At 37.3% G+C, this 24243-nt stretch overlaps 4 protein-coding genes and 1 non-coding gene across 5 annotated transcripts; 2 read left to right on the top strand and 3 right to left on the bottom strand.

The window, feature by feature from the left end:
* Positions 1-521: 521 nt before the first annotated feature.
* On the bottom strand, positions 522-2149 carry LOC130975510 (protein FAR-RED ELONGATED HYPOCOTYL 3-like). Its single transcript, XM_057900299.1, has 2 exons — positions 659-2149; positions 522-575 (listed from the first exon to the last, which is right to left on the bottom strand). Exons 1-2 carry the CDS (start codon positions 2147-2149, stop codon positions 522-524), a joined length of 1545 nt encoding a protein of 514 aa, XP_057756282.1.
* A 21-nt stretch (positions 2150-2170) lies between these two features.
* On the bottom strand, positions 2171-2836 carry LOC130975509 (protein FAR-RED ELONGATED HYPOCOTYL 3-like). Its single transcript, XM_057900298.1, has one exon. The coding sequence runs from the start codon at positions 2834-2836 to the stop codon at positions 2171-2173; it is 666 nt and encodes a 221-aa protein (XP_057756281.1).
* Positions 2837-7717: 4881 nt separating this feature from the next.
* Positions 7718-7825, bottom strand: LOC130978678 (small nucleolar RNA R71). Its single transcript, XR_009086297.1, has one exon. It is a non-coding gene; the product is annotated as a small nucleolar RNA R71 (small nucleolar RNA).
* A 10437-nt stretch (positions 7826-18262) lies between these two features.
* On the top strand, positions 18263-22308 carry LOC130973814 (uncharacterized). Its single transcript, XM_057898483.1, has 7 exons — positions 18263-18968; positions 19185-19265; positions 19618-19692; positions 20517-20561; positions 20645-20734; positions 20934-21035; positions 21881-22308. The coding sequence occupies exons 2-7, from the start codon at positions 19188-19190 to the stop codon at positions 22040-22042; spliced, it is 552 nt and encodes a 183-aa protein (XP_057754466.1). The 5' UTR covers positions 18263-18968; positions 19185-19187; the 3' UTR covers positions 22043-22308.
* Positions 22309-22817: 509 nt separating this feature from the next.
* Positions 22818-24122, top strand: LOC130977043 (high mobility group B protein 6-like). The gene is made up of 3 exons (XM_057902042.1): positions 22818-23404; positions 23515-23607; positions 23757-24122. The coding sequence occupies exons 1-3, from the start codon at positions 22922-22924 to the stop codon at positions 23877-23879; spliced, it is 699 nt and encodes a 232-aa protein (XP_057758025.1). The 5' UTR covers positions 22818-22921; the 3' UTR covers positions 23880-24122.
* Positions 24123-24243: the final 121 nt, after the last annotated feature.

Genomic DNA, 24243 nt, shown 5'->3' with positions numbered 1-24243 from the left:
GCCGCCCAACCTACTTTGAAACTTTGCAAGTGGTTAAATGATTCCTCCAGTCCACTGTCGACTCCCACACCTCATCTGCAAGGGAATAAATGTCTACTCATACACAAAATCATTTAATTTGATAAGAATATTAACAGTGTCATGCGATGAAGACTTTATGATCTATCAAGGTTTACGTTTCATGATGCATGAAACACGTAATGGAAACTTAACTAGTTTCCTACAATGCCACCTACAGTTGAGCACAATTAACCAACGAAAGACTGAAAGTACCATTCAAACAACACAGCCATAACTGAGTTTACACTATACTTATATTTTTTTTCAACCATTATTGCAGCCAGCGGACAACACACTATATTTGGCCTTACTCTAATTTCTCATTCTATATTCGTTTTTATAATTTTTCATTTGTTATAAAATCATATCTCTACATCAGAATTAAATCGAAACCCTTGCAACTAGTCCGCATTGTGTTTGCCCCCAGGTTCAACACATAGATTTTCACCGACGATAGATTCCTAGTCATCGTTGGACATTAAGCCGGGACCATTAATTCCCCCACATTCGTCGGCCTGTAACAGAGAAAAAATACTAAACATAGGCATGCTACAACTGTATACATTGTTGAATTAAGATTAGAAATTAAATAAGAAACCTGATTGGGATTTTGTCTATTGTCACCCTTCTCTGGGCAGTTTCTCTTATTGTGTCCAATTCCCTTACAGCAGGTGCAACGCCTCCTTTTACCAAGATGCTTTTTCGTTGGAAGTTTTGGGGCACCCTTTGCCTTAGCAACAACAGGATCTCTTACCATCGGATTGCCTTCACCAACCTTTTCTTCGTTCCGTCGCATGCTACTACCAAATGCCCTACAGTCCATCTCCAGCTCTTTACACAAACTTTCAATTCCACGCATAGTCTTTTGGAACATGGACAACCTTTGTGCCCCTAGGAAAAACAACCATTGCGAGGCAGAATGGAGTGCCCCATGACGCATTATGACACCACGCTCGCTATAGTCCCCCCAATTTTCTATGTACTGTTCAACAGACTTTGCATCAGTTCTCCACCTACGCAGAACTATCTCCTCGGGTATCTCCTTTAGGTGCTCTGCCTTTATGACGAAGAACATATGCTTGCAGGGATAACCCTGCTTCTTCCAGAAATTACACTGGTAACTTAACTTTCGGGTTGACTGTCCAAATGAGGACATTATGTGGACATCAGGATCTTTATACTCCTCTAAGGTGTATATCATTGTATTCATGATCCTCTTTGTGCTAATCAGGATCAACGCACCAACCTCTTCGATCTCCTTCCTAACATCACCAAAAACTTCTCTGGTGTACACTGAAGCGGCATGTCGTTCAAGACTTCTGAGGCATGTTGTCATGACCGGAACCGAGTTTATGGATTTAAACTGGAGAAGCATTTCCTTATTTCGATATTCACGGGCAACCATATCTAAGCATTGCACCAGCTCCAAAATTGTGTGGGTGGATTTGGAAAACTTGTTCACATATGCGTTAATTCCTTCACAGCGGGATGTGGTCCGGTACCCCGCGCAGAACTTGTCACGGAGATAAGCACTTGCCCACATCTCCTTTTTCTCATACATCTGGCACCACCACTGCTTCTGGCAGAGGCCATAGTCCTCGGCAGCCTGCTCCCATTCCGACTCAAATACATCTGTCGTCATGTCCACGTACAACCACCTTATGAACAGCCCACGTAAATCATCATCCTTGACATTCGATGTGACATTCTTCTCCACATGCCATGCACACAACTGATGCATCAACTCGGGGAGGACTTCAGACACAGCTTTTATCATAGCTTTGTCCCCATCGGTAACCACTACAGATGGCTTTTTGCGACACATGATCTCCATCAAATTCTCCAGCATCCACCGATAGGATGCTAGACTTTCGTCATGCAACAACCCAAACCCGAATATGGTGGTCTGCTTATGATTGTTTGATCCAGAGAAAATCACAACAGGTCTCTTGTATTTATTTTTCCTGTAGGTTAAATCAAACGCCAACACATCGCCAAAGTATTGGTAATCGACTCTGCTAGATCCGTCGACCCAAATCAGATTCACCAGCCTGTTGTCAGTAGTCACATTATATTTTGCGATTGCCATGGGGTCTGATTCGACTTTTCCCTATAGATATACTAATGTAGAATTCGCATCGCCATCAGCTATTTTAATGCGCCGCATTTTGTCAGCATAGTTATAGACATCCTTCATTAGGAACCCCAACAACGAATATCCCCCGGCCATACCAGCCATGTACCCTACAATCTTAGAGGTCGCAATACCATGTGCTTGCATCCCAATTATCTGACTCTTTGCAACTTCCGTTAACCGACGATGATTGGCAATCAAGTGCACCATTCCTGCTGGTGTCAGGTCGTGATTGTGTTCGGTTACTAACTTCCTAACCTTCCAATACTTATCATTTTTGTCTAAATAAACCGATATCATTGCTTTGCAGTTAGTTCTTATTTCTGGTTTGTGTACCCTTGTTCTGTCAACCCTGTCGTAGTGTTTACGCTCCCTGGAGCCTTCTTTGTTACAAAAAAACCTGTACCTTACAAGATTTCCCTCACAGTCTTTTTCGGAGTCACCCTTTTGCACACCGAATCCATGCAATTTTCCGAAACCCCGATAGAACTCATATGCATTATCAATGTTGTCCCATACCTTCTTAAGGATGTCATTCACACTTAGTCCGGCAAGGTCTTCCAACTCAGAATTTTCTACATTGTAAGCATCACCATCACTCCCTCCACGATCAGCATCCTCCTGGCTCAAAGACACCTCCATTGAAATAGTTTACCTAATTCATTATTACATACCGCAAGGAAATTCCCACACGATGAAAATTTAAACCAACAAACAGCCTTACAACAAAAATAATATTTTCACTAAGCATTGAATCACCTATTCCAAGCACAGTCTTACAATAAAACAACGTATGTTTGACCAACTAGCATTGATGACAAAATTTACATCCAGGAAATCAAAAATAGTTTTGACAAGGTTTGATATTGGAGCTTTCGTCAGAACAACTGCGAGACCCGGAGCAAAACAAAAATAAGCATACCCACAGCCAGAGTTTCAGCACTGAGCGCAAACAAACCTGAATTCCAGAAGAAAATAACCCCAAAAACCACAACAGAACAACATTCACATTTTGACTATGCCAACACAAAAACATTGACTTCCAAAGAAAAAAACAAACCCTAGACAAAATACTGTTCTGCAGATTTTGTTTTCCCATTTAGAGGTAGAAACCATTCGGGTTACAAGAAACAAATCATCACCAATTTCCAGCAATAATATCCCAGACACTGGTAAATACAATAACACAATGTACCAAGTAATCAAGTACGTGACCTAAATGCATGGTCCAAGAAATAAGTTCGCACCGCCCGAACAACTTGTCAACTTACATCATCATCATCCCAACAATTTAGCAAAATTTCAACTTAACAACTTTACGGACAGAAAATCAAAACAAAAGATAACAAAATCGAAATTAACCGACTAAGAATAACAAAATAACAACTAACGTATTAAATTCTCTGCAAGCATGCTATTTGTGCAGGTAAACGTTCCTAACTACTAACATCCAATTATTTTAATTTCTCACGCAATTAACATACTAACTTTCCAAATGCTAGCAATTATAAAGCCATCCAGTCACATGGTAAAACCACTTCATCATGCATGTCGAGTGCAGTAAAATTATAAATATAATAAGATACTTCACACCTAAACAAACGACGTCATACATAAGAGAACATATCTGCGGTATACTTTAATTCAGTCTATTCAAAATATCCAACCTACTACTGATTCAAAAACTTACTTATTTTAACAGAAGGCAAGAAGTGGCAGACTCTGAAGCAGACTACTCTTTTGGTCTGGGTGTTTTGTCTTCTGGCGAGCTGTGGGAAACTCACCCAGCTGACATATTACTACAGTTTCTCGACCGGGTGTGGCTCTCACTTTGGCCCCAGCCTTGGCAGGCGACAGACAGGGGTGGCTATAGAACGACCGGGAATGCGAACTCGAAGAAGAAACGGGGACCGAACGTCACCAGACGAGACGGGCACGACGCATAACTCTGACTAAAGACGCGACGAAGAAGGGCAAACACACCACGGCTACAACGCGCCTGACGAGACAAGGACACTGGAGCCTGATGAGCGGATAATTTATACGCTTTTTGGCATTGTTTTTAGTATGTTTTTAGTATGATCTAGTTAGTTTTTAGTATATTTTTATTAGTTTTTAGTTAAAATTCACTTTTCTGGACTTTACTATGAGTTTGTGTGTTTTTCTGTGATTTCAGGTATTTTCTGGCTGAAATTGAGGGACCTGAGCAAAAATCTGATTCAGAGACTGAAAAGGACTGCAGATGCTGTTGGATTCTGACCTCCCTGCACTCGAAGTAGATTTTCTGGAGCTACAGAAGCCCAATTGGCGCGATCTCAACGGCGTTGGAAAGTAGACATTCTGGGCTTTCCAGCAATATATGATAGTCCATACTTTGCCCGAGATTTGATGGCCCAAACCGGCGTTCAAAGTCACCTTTAGTAATTCCAGCGTTAAACGCCGGAACTGGCACCAAAATGGGAGTTAAATGCCCAAACTGGCATAAAAGCTGGCGTTTAACTCCAAGAAGAGTCTCTACATGAAAATGCTTTATTGCTCAGCCCAAAGCACACACCAAGTGGGCCCGGAAGTGGACTTTTATGTCATTTACTCATCTTTGTAAACCTTAGGCTACTAGTTTTCTATAAGTAGGACCTTTTACTATTGTATTTTGATCTGTTGATCATGTTTTGATGATTGAACCCTCTTTGGGAGGCTGGCCATTCGGCCATGCCTAGACCTTGTTCTTATGTATTTTCAACGGTGGAGTTTCTACACACCATAGATTAAGGTGTGGAGCTCTGCTGTACCTCGAGTATTAATGCAATTACTATTGTTCTTCTATTCAATTCCGCTTGTTCTTTGTCCAAGATATCACTTGTTCTTCAACTTGATGAATGTGTTGATCCGTGACACTCATCATCATTCTCACCTATGAACGTGTGACTGACAACCACCTCCGTTCTACCTTAGATTGGGTGAATATCTCTTGGATTCCTGATACACGATGCATGGTTGATCGCCTGACAACCGAGTGCTCGCCTGACAAACGAGCCAGCCATTCCGTGAGATCAGAGTATTCGTGGTATAGGCAAGAACTGATGGCGGCATTCAAGAGAATCCGGAAGGTCTAACCTTGTCTGTGGTATTCTGAGTAGGATTCAATGATTGAATGACTGTGACGTGCTTCAAACTCCTGAGGGCGGGGCGTTAGTGACAGACGCAAAAGAATCAATGGATTCTATTCCGGCCTGATCGAGAACCGACAGATGGATAGCCGTGCCGTGACAGGGTGCGTTGAACATTTCCACTGAGAGGATGGGAGGTAGCCACTGACAACGGTGAAACCCTTGCATAAGCTTGCCATGGAAAGGAGTAAGAAGGATTGGATGAAGACAGTAGGAAAGCAGAGAGACGGAAGGGAAGGCATCTTCATACGCTTATCTGAAGTTCCTACCAATGAATTACATAAGTATCTCTATCTTTATCTTTATGTTTTATTCATCATCTATACCCATTTGAGTCTGCCTGACTAAGATTTACAAGGTGACCATAGCTTGCTTCATACCAACAATCTCCGTGGGATCGACCCTTACTCGCGTAAGGTTTATTACTTGGACGACCCAGTGCACTTGCTGGTTAGTTGTGCGAAGTTGTAGTGATCACAATTTCGTGCACCAAGTTTTTGGCGCCGTTGCCGGGGATTGTTCGAGTATGGACAACTGACGGTTCATCTTGTTGCTTAGATTAGGTATTTTTCAGAATTCTTAAGAGTGAATTCTAGTGTTTCAAGGTGATATTCTTACCATCACCAAAGCTGATTGATTCTCATCAATTTAGCTCTTGAATGCAATGTCCTGCTGAAGCTTGGCTAACCATGTCTAATTCCTTTAGACTAAAGCTTTAGACTAACATTGCATGATTCCTGGAATTCTCATTAAGAATTTTGAAACCTTTATTTTATATTTCCATATAATTTTCGAAAAATCCAAAAAAATTTCAAAATCATAAAAAAAACCAAAAATATTTTATGTTTCTTGTTTGAGTCTAGTGTCTAATTTTAAGTTTGGTGTCTTGCATGCATTGTTTATTTGATCTTGGTTCTATTTTCAAGTCAATAGTACAGGGAACTGAAGATTCAGAACATGCAGCAGAGGAATTACACAGAAAAAGCTGGGCGTTCAAAACGCCCAGTGAAGAAGGACAGACTGGCGTTTAAACGCCAGCCAGGGTGCCTGGTTGGGCGTTTAACGCCCAAAAAGGTAGTGCATTGGGCGTTAAACGCCAGAATGTGCACCATTTTGGGCGTTTAACGCCAGGATGGCACAAGGGGGAGGATTTTTGTTTTCAAATCAATTTTTTTTCAAGTTTTCAAAGTTTTTCAAAATCAAATCTTTTTCAAATCATATCTTTTCAATCAAATGTTTTCAAAATCAATTTCTTTCCTTTTTCAAAGATACTTGCTATCAATTAATGATTTGATTCAACATTTCAAGTATGTTGCCTTTTCTGTTGAGAAAGGTTTAATGTTTGAATCATATCTTTTCTTGATAGCCAAGTTATTATTTTTTTTAAATCCAATCTTTTTAAAATTGTTTTCAAATCATATCTTTTCAATCACATATTTTTTAAAACCAATCATATCTTCTTAACCTCATCTTTTTCAAAATAATTTTCAATCAAATCTTTTTGACTTCTAATTTCAAAATCTTTTTCAAAAATCACTTGATTTCTTTCCCACCCTTATTTTCGAAAATTAATTAGTGTTTTTCAAAATGTTTCCAAATGCTTTAACTTAATTTTCGAAAAAGCTCTTCCTCTCTTCTCACATCCTTCTATTTATGGAGTATCACTCCTCTTCAATGCACAATTCGAACTCTATCTCACTAAGTTCGAATTCTCCTACCCCTTTCTTCTATTTTTCTTTTCCTCTGACACCTCAAGGAATCTCTATACTGTGACATAGAGGATTCCACATTTTCTTGTTCTCTTCTCTTTCATATGAGCAGGAACAAAGACAAAAGCATTCTTGTTGAAGCTGACCCTGAACCTAAAAGGACCTTGAAGCGAAAGATAAGAGAAGCTAAGGCACAACTCTCTGCAGAGGACCTAACAGAAATCTTCAAAGAAGAAGAACACATGGCAGCCGAAAACAACAACAATGCCAATAATGCAAGGAAGGTGCTGGGTGACTTTACTGCACCTACTCCCGACTTCTATGGGAGAAGCATCTCTATCCCTGCCATTGGAGCAAACAACTTTGAGCTTAAGCCTCAATTAGTTTCTCTAATGCAACAGAATTGCAAGTTCCATGGACTTCCATTGGAAGATCCTCATCAGTTCTTAGCTGAATTCTTGCAAATCTGTGACACTGTCAAGACTAATGGGGTTGACCCTGAGGTCTACAGACTTATGCTATTCCCTTTTGCTGTAAGAGACAGAGCTAGGACATGGTTGGACTCACAACCTAAAGAAAGCCTGGACTCATGGGAAAAGCTAGTCAATGCCTTCTTGGCAAAGTTCTTTCCACCTCAAAAATTGAGTAAGCTTAGAGTGGAAGTCCAAACCTTCAGACAGAAGGATGGAGAATCCCTCTATGAAGCTTGGGAAAGATACAAACAATTAATCAGAAAATGTCCTTCTGACATGCTTTCTGAATGGAGCATCATAGGTATTTTCTATGATGGTCTCTTTGAACTATCCAAGATGTCTTTGGATAGCTCTGCTGGAGGATCTCTTCATCTGAAGAAGACGCCTACAGAAGCTCAAGAACTAATTGAAATGGTTGCAAATAACCAATTCATGTACACTTCTGAAAGGAATCCTGTGAACAATGGGACAAATCAGAAGAAAGGAGTTCTTGAGATTGATACTCTGAATGCCATATTGGCTCAGAATAAAATATTGACTCAACAAGTCAATTTGATTTCTCAAAGTCTGTCTGGAATGCAAAATGCACCAAGCAGTACTAAGGATGCTTCATCTAAAGAAGAAGCTTATGATCCTGAGAACCCTTCAATGGAAGAGGTGAATTACCTAGGAGAACCCTATGGAAACACCTATAATTCTTCATGGAGAAATCATCCAATTTTCTCATGGAAGGATCAACAGAGACCTCAACAAGGTTTCAACAACAATAATGGTGGAAGAAACAGGTTTAGCAATGGCAAGCCTTTTCCATCATCTTCTCAGCAACAGACAGAGAATTCTAAGCAGAACCCCTCTGACTTAGCAACCATGGTCTCTGATCTAATCAAAACCACTCAAAGTTTCATGACTGAAACAAGGTCCTCCATTAGGAATTTGGAGGCACAAGTGGGACAGCTGAGCAAGAAAGTTACTGAACTCCCTCCTAGTACTCTCCCAAGCAATACAGAAGAAAATCCAAAAGGAGAGTGCAAGGCCATCAACATGGCCGAATTTGGAAAGGAAGGAGAGGCAGTGAACGCCACTGAAGAAGACCTCAATGGGCGTGCACTGACCTCCACTGAGTTCCCCAATGAGGAACCATGGGAATCTGAGGCTCAAAATGAGACCATAGAGATTCCATTGGACTTACTTCTGCCTTTCATGAGCTCTGATGAGTATTCTTCCTCTGAAGAGGATGAGTATGTCACTGAAGAGCAAGTTGCTAAATACCTTGGAGCAATCATGAAGCTAAATGACAAGTTATTTGGAAATGAGACTTGGGAGAATGAACCTCCTTTGCTCACCAAAGAACTGGATGACTTGTCTAGGCAGAAATTACCTCAAAAGAGACAAGATCCTGGGAAGTTTTCAATACCTTGTACCATAGGCACCATGACCTTCAAGAAGGCTCTGTGTGACTTAGGGTCAAGTGTAAACCTCGTGCCCCTCTCTGTAATGGAGAAGCTAGGGATCTTTGAGGTGCAAGCTGCAAGAATCTCATTAGAGATGGCAGACAACTCAAGAAAACAAGCTCATGGACTTGTAGAGGATGTTTTGGTGAAGATTGAAAACCATTACATCCCTGCTGATTTCATAGTCCTAGAGACTGGGAAGTGCATGGATGAAACCATCATCCTTGGCAGACCCTTTCTAGCCACAGCAAAGGCTGTGATTGATGTTGATAGGGGCGAACTGATCATTCAAATGAATGAAGAATCCTTTGTGTTTAAGGCTCAAGGATATCCCTCTGTCACCATGGAGAGGAAGCATGAAGAGCTTCTCTCAAATCAAAGTCAAACAGAGCCCCCACAGTCAAACTCTAAGTTTGGTGTTGGGAGGCCACAACCAAACTCTAAGTTTGGTGTTGAACCCCCACATTCAAACTCTAAGTTTGGTGTTGGGCGGTTCCCACATTACTCTGATCATTTGTGAGGCTCCATGAGAGCCATCTGTCAAGCTACTGACATTAAAGAAGCGCTTGTTGGGAGGCAACCCAATGTTATATTTTATCTATTTTCTTTTGTTATTTTATGTTTTTTGTAGGTTGATGATCATGAGAAGTCACAAAATCAATTGAAAAAGCAACAACAGAATGAAAAACAGGAAGAAAAATAGCACACCCTGGAGGAAGAACTTACTGGCGTTTAAACGCCAGTAAGGCTAGCAGGTGGGCGTTTAACGCCCAGTCTGGCACCATTCTGGGCGTTTAACGCCAGAAAGGGGCACCAGACTGGCGTTAAATGCCAGAAAAGGGCAAGAACCTGGCGTTAAACGCCAAAAATGGGCACCAGCCCGGCGTTTAACGCCAGAATTGGCTCAAAACATGATTTTGCATGCCATTTGGTGCAGGGATGACTTTTCCTTGACACCACAGGATCTGTGGACCCCACAGGATCCCCACCAACCCCACCACTCTCTCTGTTCTTCACTCATTCACCAATCACCTCAACACCTCTTCCCTAAAAACCCTTCACCTATCAAATCTCATCTTCCTCTTCACCACTCACATCCATCCTTCATAAAACCCCACCTACCTCACCATTCAAATTCAAACCACTTTCCCTCCCAAACCCACCCTCACTTGACTGAACCTTACCCTTCCCCCTCTCCTATATAAACCCTTCTTCACTCCTTCATTTTCACACAACCTAAACACCACTTCTCCCCCTCTTTGGCCGAACACAAAGCCATTCCCTTCTTCCTCATTTCTTCTTCTTCTACTCTCTTCTTTCTTCTCTTGCTCGAGGACGAGCAAACCTTTTAAGTTTGGTGTGGTAAAAGCATTGCTTTTTGTTTTTCCATAACCATTTATGGCATCCAAGGCCGGAGAAACCTCTAGAAAGAGGAAAGGGAAGGCAAAAGCTTTCACCTCCGAGTCATGGGAGATGGAGAGATTCATCTTAAGGGTGCATCAAGACCACTTCTATGAAGTTGTGGCCATGAAGAAGGGTCAACTTTGATCAAAGGTTGGACCAAGTCCTCACAGACATTTGTGAAGAGGGCGCTCAATGGAAGAGAGATTCAAGAGGAAAGCCGGTTCAACTGAGAAGGCATGACCTCAAGCCCATCACTAAGAAAAGGATGGAGCAAACAAGAGACCCCTCTCATCATGAGATCCCTGAGATGCCTCAAGGGATGCACTTTCCTCCACAAGACTATTGGGAGCAACTGAACACCTCCCTAGGAGAATTGAGTTCCAACATGGGACAACTAAGGGTGGAGCACCAAGAACATTCCATCCTCCTCCATGAAATTAGAGAAGATCAAAGAATCATGAGAGAGGAGCAACAAAGGCAAGGAAGAGACACTGAGGAGCTCAAGCACTCCATAAGACCTTCAAGAGGAAGAACAAGCCGCCATTACTGAGATGGACCCGTTCTTTAATCTCCTTGTTCTTTATTTTCCTGTTTTTCGAAATTTTCATGCTTATGTTTGACTATGTTTGTGTCTTATGATCATTAGTGTCTTAGTGTCTATGCCTTAAAGCTATGAATGTCCTATGAATCCATCACCTTTCTTAAATGAAAACTGTTTTTAATCACAAAAGAACAAGAAGTACAGGATTTCAAATTCATCTTTAAAACTAGCTTAATTAGTTTGATGTGGTGACAATACTTTTTGTTTTCTGAATGTATGCGTGAACAGTGCATATGTCTTTTGAATTTGTGGTTCATGAATGTTAAAATTGTTGGCTCTTGAAAGAATGATGAAAAAGGAGACATGTTACTGAGGATCTGAAAAATCATAAAAATGATTCTTGAAGCAAGAAAAAGCAGTGAATACAAAAAAAAAGAGAGAAGGAGAAAAACGAAAAAAAAAGAAAGAAAAAGAAAGAAATAAAGTTGTGATCCAAGGCAAAAAGAGTGTGCTTAAGAACCCTGGACACCTCTAATTGGGGACTCTAGCAAAGCTGAGTCACAATCTGAAAAGGTTCACCCAATTATGTGTCTGTGGCATGTATGTATCCGGTGGTAATACTGGAAGACAGAGTGCTTTGGGCCACAGCCAAGACTCAATAAAGTAGTTGTGTTCAAGAATCATCATACTTAACTAGGAGAATCAATAACACTATCTAGATTCTGAGTTCCTAGAGAAGCCAATCATTCTGAATTTCAAAGGATAAAGTGAGATGCCAAAACTGTTCGGAGGCAAAAAGCTACTAGTCCCGCTCATCTAATTTGGAGCTAAGTTTCATTGATAATTTGGAGTCTATAGTATATTCTCTTCTTTTTATCTTATTTGATTTTCAGTTGCTTGGGGACAAGCAACAATTTAAGTTTGGTGTTGTGATGAGCGGATAATTTATACGCTTTTTGGCATTGTTTTTAGTATGTTTTTAGTATGATCTAGTTAGTTTTTAGTATATTTTTATTAGTTTTTAGTTAAAATTCACTTTTCTGGACTTTACTATGAGTTTGTGTGTTTTTCTGTGATTTCAGGTATTTTCTGGCTGAAATTGAGGGACCTGAGCAAAAATCTGATTCAGAGACTGAAAAGGACTGCAGATGCTGTTGGATTCTGACCTCCCTGCACTCGAAGTGGATTTTCTGGAGCTACAGAAGCCCAATTGGCGCGCTCTCAACGGCGTTGGAAAGTAGACATCCTGGGCTTTCCAGAAATATATGATAGTCCATACTTTGCCCAAGATTTGATGGCCCAAACCGGCGTTCAAAGTCACCTTCAGAAATTCCAGCGTTAAACGCCGGAACTGGCACCAAAATGGGAGTTAAACGCCCAAACTGGCATAAAAGCTGGCGTTTAACTCCAAGAAGAGTCTCTACACGAAAATGCTTCATTGCTCAGCCCAAAGCACACACCAAGTGGGCCCGGAAGTGGACTTTTATGTCATTTACTCATCTTTGTAAACCTTAGGCTACTAGTTTTCTATAAGTAGGACCTTTTACTATTGTATTTTGATCTGTTGATCATGTTTTGATGATTGAACCCTCTTTGGGAGGCTGGCCATTCGGCCATGCCTAGACCTTGTTCTTATGTATTTTCAACGGTGGAGTTTCTACACACCATAGATTAAGGTGTGGAGCTCTGCTGTACCTCGAGTATTAATGCAATTACTATTGTTCTTCTATTCAATTCCGCTTGTTCTTTGTCCAAGATATCACTTGTTCTTCAACTTGATGAATGTGTTGATCCGTGACACTCATCATCATTCTCACCTATGAACGTGTGACTGACAACCACCTCCGTTCTACCTTAGATTGGGTGAATATCTCTTGGATTCCTGATACACGATGCATGGTTGATCGCCTGACAACCGAGTGCTCGCCTGACAAACGAGCCAGCCATTCCGTGAGATCAGAGTATTCGTGGTATAGGCAAGAACTGATGGCGGCATTCAAGAGAATCCAGAAGGTCTAACCTTGTCTGTGGTATCTGAGTAGGATTCAATGATTGAATGACTGTGACGTGCTTCAAACTCCTGAGGGCGGGGCGTTAGTGACAGACGCAAAAGAATCAATGGATTCTATTCCGGCCTGATCGAGAACCGACAGATGGATAGCCGTGCCGTGACAGGGTGCGTTGAACATTTCCACTGAGAGGATGGGAGGTAGCCACTGACAACGGTGAAACCCTTGCATAAGCTTGCCATGGAAAGGAGTAAGAAGGATTGGATGAAGACAGTAGGAAAGCAGAGAGACGGAAGGGAAGGCATCTTCATACGCTTATCTGAAGTTCCTACCAATGAATTACATAAGTATCTCTATCTTTATCTTTATGTTTTATTCATCATCTATACCCATTTGAGTCTGCCTGACTAAGATTTACAAGGTGACCATAGCTTGCTTCATACCAACAATCTCCGTGGGATCGACCCTTACTCGCGTAAGGTTTATTACTTGGACGACCCAGTGCACTTGCTGGTTAGTTGTGCGAAGTTGTAGTGATCACAATTTCGTGCACCAGAGCCTGAGCCACAACTCGGAGTTGCGATCGGTGACGTTCAAGAGACTTCGATCACCACCGAAGCTACATATGTAGAGCGCCGGTGCACTATAACCTCGACGAGAGCTACGGCTAGGGTTTTAATTTTGTTAGAACTGTCATTAGCTTCAGACAGAACGGTTGGGGACACTTCACAGGTGACGGAGAAGTGGGGTAAAGGCCATGGGTTGGGCCATTTTCTTTTTTGTTCCTTTGGGTATTATATTTTCCCCAGGCCCATCAATTCTTTCATCTAACTGAGGCCTGAGACTTAACAAAAAAAACCCAATTACACTACGTTAGATTTAATCTCCAATTAACTACCATATTGTTACTTCTAATCTATCTCATTATCAACCTCGATTCCCACACTATCACTAATTGTGGGACCTTTTACTGCACCAGATTCCTTCCGCTGCAACACATGCAAAACCAGTAACTGTGTCAACGGGACAGGTGTTTCCACCACCTTGAGACAGGCAACAGCCACACCTGTTGAAGAATCTTTCTTTCAGCACACTAGCACCTCCCAATATTTTTAATAAATTATAAGTACTAAGGTGAATAAGTTACACGATATTTTTAACAAAAACATAAAATAAATTGACAAAGTTGAATTCTACCTGTGACATATGGAGCATATAACATTTAGAAATCATCAAAGAATAAGTACTTAATGCAGACAATTACCCTTGAATAGAAAAACTCATATTCGAGTATCTGTTTCCGAGAAATTTTTAAGAAAACGAAATGAGTTTTATAACTCAGTGACTAGACAATATATCTATAATTCAAATGAGATCATATAGATAATATTATCAAATATACTCTATTTATAAAATAATAATTTATACAAATAAGTGAATTATAAAGGAGTTCTCAATACAAAAATCAAATAAAATAATTCACACTTGGGTGGCTTCACCTCTAAAAATAGTCCTTTCCCCTCATATGTCCATACAGAATAACAGATCCAATGTGTGACCTATACGTTAAGCTAGCAATGTCCTTGTTAGCTGAGATTTGAACCAGATACATCTAGATTTACGTCATTATCATTGTTAACTATGATTTTCTAATATGAGTCTCCCCAAACTAATTTAAAATATAATGAACTATTTATTCTTTCAAATACATAAGGTCTCAAATCATATAAACCAATACTTTCTCATACAAATGATTTTGGATCTTACTTATTAAATCATAAAGGATTTCACCATATTTCACAATTTAAGAATAGCAAATATCAATAATTAATTTTAAAATTATATAATCTCATAAAAATATATAGTTTGGTGTGCAGGTAAAAATAAATTTTATAAAAATAAATATTTAATTTTAATAAATAGATTATTCAAGTCCAATTAAAATCTTTTGATAGTAATTTTGATAGTAACCTTTGTAAGTATAATTCTAACTTTAAAATGCAAAGCCAAACAATTATAAATATAAAGCATACTTACAAGTTAATTCCAAGAGACCGATGACCAACACTATATATAAGACCATCAAATTAGAGATTAGAGGTTGAAATTCAAGTAGTTGAGAAGGGTTGAAGGTAAGGTAAAGTTGACGAGTGTTTTGAGCAGCTCCGACATACAGTAACGACAAAGAGATTCAGCGACGGCGGCAGTGACATCTGCTACCTCCAGTCCTTCGCCATGTCTCCTTCGTCATCTTTTGTTTTTTGGCGCTCTCTCTCTCACAAGAATAGAGTTCCACACATTTTTTAAATTTACTTACCTTCTATTTTATGTAATTGTTTTTGTTATTACAACTTATTTATTTCAGGTACACACCACTCTAAATATGGTTGAAATTACAATGAATACTCAGTATCCAAGATGTGGCATGTTGCATATAACAGTAAATATTTCTCGTATATAAAATATTTAATTAATTTAAATAAAAAATTCAAAAAATGAAGGTTTGTTTTAATTAAACAAAAGTTTTACTATTTACGTGAATATATATATATATATATATATATATATATATTTGAGTTGATCAAGCGTTGATTTGACTGATTCACATAATAAATGTTAAAATTTGAATCTTACTTTTATATACAATAATTTATTGATCAACAAATAAACTCTTATATTAAACTTAAATTTTTGACGAATTATTTTTTTACTTACTAAATTAGGAGATACCTTAAAAAATATGAATTCATTTTTTTATCTACTCTAAAAAAGTCAATTGTTTTTTATTTAAAAATAATTTTTATGCCATATTTTAACATCAACTTTACTATTAAATTTTAAAGGCAAAGTTATAAAAAAAGTATATCTATATTTTAAGGCTTAAGATTTAGAATTTTATGAAATTCATCATAATTCATCATCTAACTTTATATATATACAGTTTAAGTATATTAAGGGCAACCCCAATGTTAGTTTTTATTTCAATTTCATTTTGGGTCTTACAAAATGCTACATTATTATTTATTGAATCATATGTTATAAATAGTTATTTGAGACTAAATATGATATTTGACACTTCAATACTTAGTCTCAATTAAATTGAATGTTATATTACTTTTAATAAATTTAAATCCTCTAAAATAAGAAAGTTAGTAAAATAATAAAGTGAGAAGTTAATCATGATTGATTTGCAATTTTCATAAAATACGCGTTTACTGTCTTAATTTAAGAGTAATCAACTCGTTATTTTATCATTTTACCAACTTTTTTACTTTAAAAAATCTTGAATTCTTGATTCATTTTTCATTATTCTATTGAAATAATTATAAAAAGTTAAAATTTTATTGGTTTTTCACTAAATTGATACTAGTTTTCTAAATTGAAACCATTTTAGTTTATCTATCAATTTCAATATAAATTTTAATTTCAAATTAGTTTGCTTTTTCCAAAAATATCTTATTGGAGTATAAAGAAAAATTGTGTATATATTTTTGTAAAATAAACTTAATTTTGTTATGAAATAATAGTAAACATAGATGTCTTTACATACGTTAATGGAGCATTATCAATGTTCCATAAAATATGTCTTTATTGAATGGTAAGTAGGCTAGCTAATTAATAATTTATTATTATTTGATCCCAATATTTCTTCTAAAGAAGAATTTCAGTAGCTACATTATTTTGCTAGTGAGTTCTTGTGCAATACAAAAAGTATCATAGTATCGAAAAATTGTATATAAAGTGTTGTGTGAAATTTCACGTTGGTTGGAGAGTGAATGAAACATGCTTTATAAACATCTCCTTGTGGATGTGTTTCAATGGATGAGTGTTAGAAGTTCTGACATTATTCCTAATATCTAGAATAAAATCGTAAAAGCTAAAGTGTTAAAGTAGTCAATATTCCCAAATAAATGGGTTGGACTATTATAGATAGTATCAGAATTAGTGTTTGAATTGATGTGCCAACAAAGATATTGGATCCTATTAGGAAGTGAAATATGAAATTTTACATTGATTAAAAAAAAAAAAAACGAAGTTTGCCCTATAAGTATGTGGAGACATCTCCCTCATGAACGTAATTTAATGGATGACTTTAGAAGATTTTGTCATCATCGCTACTATCAAGAGTAAAAATTATGAGGATTACAATGCCAAACGAAACAATATCCACAAGCGAGTGGATTGTGCTGTTATTAGGGTATCCGAATCAGTGTCCAAATCAATGTTGATGTGCCAACAAGAATGTTGGGCCTTAATAGCGAGTAAAATATAAAATCTCACATTAGTTGAAGAGGAAAATGAAACATACTTTACAACGATGTCTTGTAAATTCTTCTGTGAATAAAAGTGTTGAAATCTATACTTTTGTTGAGATTGTCAATGAACTGGTTTTACCATTGTCATTCTTCTAGGTTTGAGTTTTTGGATATTACATTTGCTATCAAATATTTATTTCACACTTTTTGGATTTCTAGACACATCATCAGAGCATGAAGAGAGCTTCGGCCATTAACAAGCACTTGAAACATAGTCCACTAATTTAGGGTGTCGTTGATATAGCTTTGCCCTCACTGTCTAGACCTCCATGTGTGAATTTTTAGACAAATAATTTTTAGTTTTGGTTGGTATGTCAGAATCCATATATGTTTTCAGATCAATTTTTTTTCGAATTCGATGTCAACTTCTTAGTTGGCTTGTAATAAAATTGATTGGCTGTGAGATATCCTAATTTTACTGAGTAATAATCAGTATATTAGAAGTTTTACATGTTGCATTTTTTAGACTATCATTAATGTAATTCTCTTATTTTCTTATAAATTTATATTTTTATTTCTCTACTTTTATCATAATTTCCAACCAATTTTTTTTCTATTTCACAACAAATTTAATCTAGCATAAATTTTTCTTATTTATTTTTGTGTGTTTTTTTGGATTAAATTTGTAGTACTAAAATTTAAATTTAGGATATTATGAATATTTTTGCTATATTTAAAGACAATAAAATTTAAATTTGGGACCGTGATAATAAATTAGTGAACTAAAATTTAATTTAAATACTATATATATAATAATTTTTTATTTAATTAAATTCATACATAATTTAAATAATTATTCAAATAATAAATTTAAGAGATGTTTTTTAAAAAAATATATAATTAAATATTTGTATAAAATTCATTTTACTCAAATCTGCTTTTCATGTAAAAATGTAACTATTTTTTCACGTAAAAATGCACCATGATTCACCCTCATATCCATTTATATTCTGCTTCACAGCTTCATCGCTTCAAACAATATTTCTAACCATCCGCATGGTTTGAAAAAAAGTCTCTATTCTAATTCCATGCATAAAAAAATCTTTGCTTTTTGTTGAAAACTCTCTCACTATTCACAACTCACCATGACTGAGCTTCTTCCCGCAAGCCCGCTTTCAATCTCACTCCCAGAATCTCATAGATTCCCCTTTTTCAGCAACAATCAATGCCTAACCCCAAATTCCCATGTACCCTTCTCTCAAGAATTCTCAAAAACCACTGCCACCCTTGTTGTAGTTGCTTCTTCAATGGGTCCAAGACTCCATGGAAGAGGCTCAAGGGGCGGTGGTTATAGCTTCTGCAACAATAAACAACTTGGATTTGATGAGAGAGAGAGGGAGAATTTGGGCTTGGAGGGGTGACCCTACTGGTGATGGTTCAGTTGGTGAAAAGGATATTGCTTATAGTGATAATCCATTTGATGGTGTTGGACTCAGGGAAATGGATGATCCTGTTGGGTTGGGTGCCAATGATGAAGGAGAAGAAGGGTTTTGAAGACGACGATGATTTGGTTAAGGTTCAGGTTCAGGGTGGTGCTGCAAATGATGATGATAATGATGATTTGAGAAATTTAGTGGTAAGGATGGGATTAAAAGGGGTAAAGAGGTAATTAGAAGGTCCAATTTGTTGGCTAAGCAGGTCATTAGTATAAGGTCTGCTCTTAGCTTGGGGTTTGTTACTCAGCTTTGGGTTGACACCACCTCTGTGAGTGACCATTTCTTAAGCTATAAATGTAAAGCATGCTTTTTTGGGAAATTTATTTATAATGTTTGTTTGTTTTCCTGGTTTACTACCTGTTTCTTTGGGGTGGAAAGCATTAAGCATGTTTGGATATTGATTATTAGCTATGTTGAACTTAAACTATGTTAGTCTAAGCACACATTTATTGATGTATCTCCTTTTGGTGAATTTCATGTGCAGTGAATGGTTTTATTTGTGGAGGTGAGGCCAAACTTGCTTTCTGGGGATGCAGATAAGTTCCTTCTTGAGGACATTAGTCAGGTATAACAAATTTTGGAATAACACATTTTGAATGCTTTATGTGTGTATGCTTTGCTACAAGTGTTTTACACCATTGTTTAGTTTGTTTCACTTTTGGAGGAGTTCTGTTGCCTGCAATAATATGTAGAGAAGACCATTCAGGTCCGCTACCAGTTAAATTATGTAGATGCTTCCAGATCAAGCTTTTTATCCGAAATTTCCAATGCCCATATATTCCAATATGAATCTGTACTATGGTTTTGTGACCTTGTCTTATGGTCTTACTTGAATGTGGTGTGCATTTATAGCTTTGCAAGCTAGAGACCTCATGTGTTTTTCATGCTGTTGAGTGTTCTGTTGGTTCTCTTTTCAGGTTGGGGATGTCGTCCTTGTCCCGGATGAAAGCGTGATAGAGAACGAATTTAAAATGGTTGGATTGGAGACCCTGGTATGTTTTAAAGTTTTATATGATTCTTTCTTGTGAATTATTTTCTCTTGAAAGATTTATTGTAGGGTTCATTGTTGTGCAGAATATGTTGGAGAAATCTTCTCTTTTGACATTTGTTAGTGGTACTCACTCTGTTGTGTTGCTTAAATAATAAAGGTTATTATGAATTGTGTTCATGTAAGATGCTTTTGCTCTATCCTTGTTTGTTAGACGGTGATGATGCTCCAAATTATGTGAATGTGATATCTGATGTCTTTTGAAGTTGGTATCATTTATTTAAAGTAGAAATAATGAGAATTGATTATTCATAATTGACAAAGTGTAATGAGATAACAAAACATTATGCAGGATTGAAACTAAGTGGTATCAAAAAAATGTTGGTGATAACCTTTTTTCAGATCTTGGGAACCGTTTACCATAAAATATCATGCTGTAAATGTCTAAATGGTTGTGTTCAAGTTTTCAACTACTTGTTAGTAAGATGAAGATATCTTCTTATTTCTTCTTCAAGATCAAATACTTTTAGATTATCTCCTTTGGTCTTATGTATGATTTTGGTTCTGATTGGTTATTTTGGTCATTTGTGCCAAAATGCAAAGTGCTCTTCATCATGGTTTTCTAAATTTCTATGGAAAATCCAATACCTGTTATACGATTTTTCCCATGCCTTAACCCTTTTCAATGAGTCATCATGGGAAGCAGTTCCATTTAATTTAATATATGATTTAATTGGTGCCACCACTATTTTACCACACTTCCAAAATTGAAACAAGGTAGGACTATTTTTAAGATGGTAATTGATTCATCATATTATTATTTAATAGGTTGGATACAAAGTTGTGACACCCTCTCAACGGAATATTGGAAAGGTGATTATACGTTTATTCTTCTACTTTTATTTCACATATTTATTTATACCCAATTATTTGATAAGGGAACTCTAAACTCTTAGGTGCGTGGATACAAGTTCAGTCTCAATTCAGGTGCTGTTGAAGAACTTGAGCTTGATTCATTTGGACTATCAATTATCCCTTCAAGTTTGGTAAGTCAGTGCCTCTTTGTAAAGTTAATAAAACAAAGTTCAGAATTCAAAATAGCATGCAAGTTTTGCCAATCCAATTGGAAATAGAAGTCTACATCCTATGTTAACAAATCCAAGTCACAATTCCTTCATTTTGATCATTTGTGACTCCTAAGGGGTTTAGTCTACAAATTATAATTCTTGATTGCCATACTTTTAGGTGAGTACTTACTCTTTGCTAGTTGAGGATGTACTGGAAGTAGTATCCGATGCTGTTGTGGTTCGCGAAGCTGCAGCGTCACATATACAAAGGCTTTCAAAGGTACCTTCATTTCAATAATGGAAGTTTGAGTGTATGAGTGTATCATATTACTATTTCACATTTTACATTTTCTTTTGCCCTTACGACTAATGGACTAAGTAGGATATTGATTTCGGCAACATTGCTTCCTTTTCTGATTAGAGCTTCGTGATATAATTCGCCTCTGTTTCTTAGCTGCTGAAAGTTTTTATTCCTGCTTATATATCAAGCCATGCTTATTATGGCTTGTACATGGAAACTTATGATTCTCATACTTTATTTTGGTTTGTCCGTTTTATGGCTATTGTCCATAGATTTTTAAGTGAAGTCATCTAATTATATTATTTGGTTGGTAAAAGTCTAATTATATCATTTAGTTTGGGTAAAATACTGTCTTACTCTCTAACATTTGGGCTAAGTCTTGATTTTGTTCGTAACGTTCGAAACATCCTATTTTTATTCTGAACATCTTATTTCGTCCTGTTTTAGTTTTCTGGTCAAAATTAAAATTTTTTCTTCCAAAAATACCCTTTCCTCCATTTGGTTTTATTGAATTCATTTTCTTTTGAAATAGTTGGTGCTCTTTTTCTACTCCGGGAACGATTTAGAATTTAGCGAGAAAACAGAACAACATTTTTGACTTCCCAATAAAACATTGAAGAAAAATATCTTGTGTATTCATTTTGTCTTGTACACCAAGTCGATACAGGTCTCTCTATCGTTAAATGGATAAGTTGGATAGCATCGCTCTATCGCTATGTAACCATTATTACTACTAAAAGAAATGCCATTGACTCATTTCTTTATTTTGTCTTGCTGATCATAAAACAACCTATTTGCTTGTCCCCGGGTTTCTTGGCAACCAGAATGTAGGAGTTTCAATGGGTGATCTTGAAGATTATGACTCTGAACCATCTGTGACATATGGCCAAGTTTCAAGGAGAAGGAAAAGTCTTGGAAGAAAGAAACCTAATCAAAGATATTGGGATAATGAAGATGATTGGGATCTTCCAATGGACTATCTTTGATTCACATGTTTTGTCCGCTAACTCCCATGTAATAATACTCCTTTTAATCGAAAATATAGTGAAGCTTTAATAAGCCTACTAAGGATGACATTAAAATACCATACCAAATTACCAATTGTCTTTTTTATTTTCTATGGTGTAAAATAGACTTGCATTTGTAGAGTTAGTTTCATAGATTTTTCTTTTCAGACTTTTTGGTTTTTAATATTATTTAGTTTAGCATTCTCTTCGGCTTTTATCGCCTTTTGCCACCTTGAAAAAGTGATTGGTATGTATAAGAATATAAATAATAAATTTGATAATTGATTATTTTTTGCATGTAATAATAAGTAATATTTTTCCACCAGTTTCAATATATTTTTTGGGGATACTCTTTTTTGTTGGATTTTTAGTATTGGTATTAGAAATGCTACTAGAGGGGCACAGCTAAACAAGATGTGGTGGCAAACTAGCTAGCATCATTATAAAACTTCCAAGAATGGTCAAACAAGGGTTTGTTTTGGAACAAGTCTCAAACTCTCGATATAGAAATTTAGCAAGTTGAACAAACAACAAATTAAATCTAGTTCAAGCCTAATCAAAATAGTATAAGAAATTATGAATCCTCTTTTTTTCTTAAAGCAAAGGGAAAAAATTGATCCGAGCATCCAATGTAGTACTTTTTTTTTTTTTAAATAAAGCATAGAAAATAGTCAAAATACCAATAAGAACAAACAGAAGCACTAGCCGTTAGCGCCTCCCTCCATTGAAATTCAAAATAAAATACACTCTACTCTTCACTCAACTTTCCATCACCACCAACACCTTCTTCTCCATTCTACTTTCCATTTCTTCGCTGCAAAACATAACAATAAAAACCTATCATCCAAACACGCCACAATGCAAACGCAAACACAAACTCACACTCCGATTTCCATACCTCCGAAACCTCGGTCGCGATCAGGCCGGACACCACTCCAGCCGAAGAACAACTCGCCCGCCGATCTCCGGCCGAAGCCCAAGCCCAAGCCCGAATCTGAACCACTCTGCGAGATCACACCCGTCCGCGACAAGGAGAACCGTACTATCGCGATCACCGCCGCAGCGGAAGCTACTCTTCCTCCTCATACCGCGGTTGCGTTGGCTCCGGTGCAAGTGCAACTCCCCGAGGCGTCGTCACTGGCGGAGGAGCTGAGCGCGATCAAGAAGAAGCTGGAGAGGATGAGGATCGATAAGGAGAAGACGGAGACATCGCTGAAGGAGAAGGACGCGAAGCTCGACGCCATGATGAAGGAGCTCGAAGACAGAGGAGAGCTTCAGAAGAAGTTCGAGATCGAGGTTGATCGCTTGTTCCGCTTGAAGGAGCTCAAATATCGATGCATGGTAAAAAAAAAAAAAAAATCAGTTTCTCTCAGAATTTCTTCGATTCGATTCAATTCTGAAATCGTTTTTTTCTTCTTTTTTTTTTCTGTTTTGGATTTTGATCGGAACAGAGAGTTTCTCCGATGAGAACATTGAGAGAGAAGGAGCATGGAAAGGTCGTTAATGAAGCTGCTCCATCGTCGCAATCTCAATCTCAATCAGAGGTAATCGCTATTTTATTTTATTCTACTTTCAATTTTAGGAATATTAGGAATTACGTTTTGTTTTTAGTTTTCATTTTCTTCTATGAACGAATTGATGAGAAGAAACTGGCGATTGACGAATGTTGGGAATGGTGCGTTTTTTCGAGTAGGAGAAGAGTAAGAATGAGGAAACGACGTCGTTTGAGTGCGAATCTGAAGGAGAGGAGTGTGAAGTGCAGAGTCCCGGTTCGGCTTGTTCACAAACTGATACTAACACAAAGCAAAAATCATAATCAATTAGGCACAGAGTTTTGGGAATTTTACTGTTTCCTTTCCATACATAATAGCTCGTTATGGTTTATTTTTGTTTGCATTGCAATCTGTGGTGTACTTTCAGATTTTAAGAAAATAGCTCATAGCTTGTATTGTCGCCAAGAAAGGGCAAAAGAGAATTAGCATTTTGTGAAATTTTGTGAAATAGCTCATAGCTTATTGACATTTTTGGTGAAATTTTGATATTACTCATTCACATGTATTGTACTATCATATGTTTTTTTGTCTGAGACTCATCAATAGCACTCATAAAATAGAAGAATATTTCTAACACTCCTTCAAAACATCTTTTTATGAGAAAAGAAAAAGGCAAATTCTCTCGTA

This window comes from Arachis stenosperma, chromosome 4, assembly GCF_014773155.1.
Source record: "Arachis stenosperma cultivar V10309 chromosome 4, arast.V10309.gnm1.PFL2, whole genome shotgun sequence".
NCBI lineage: Eukaryota > Viridiplantae > Streptophyta > Magnoliopsida > Fabales > Fabaceae > Arachis > Arachis stenosperma.
This window is presented reverse-complemented; position numbering and strand designations above follow the sequence as displayed.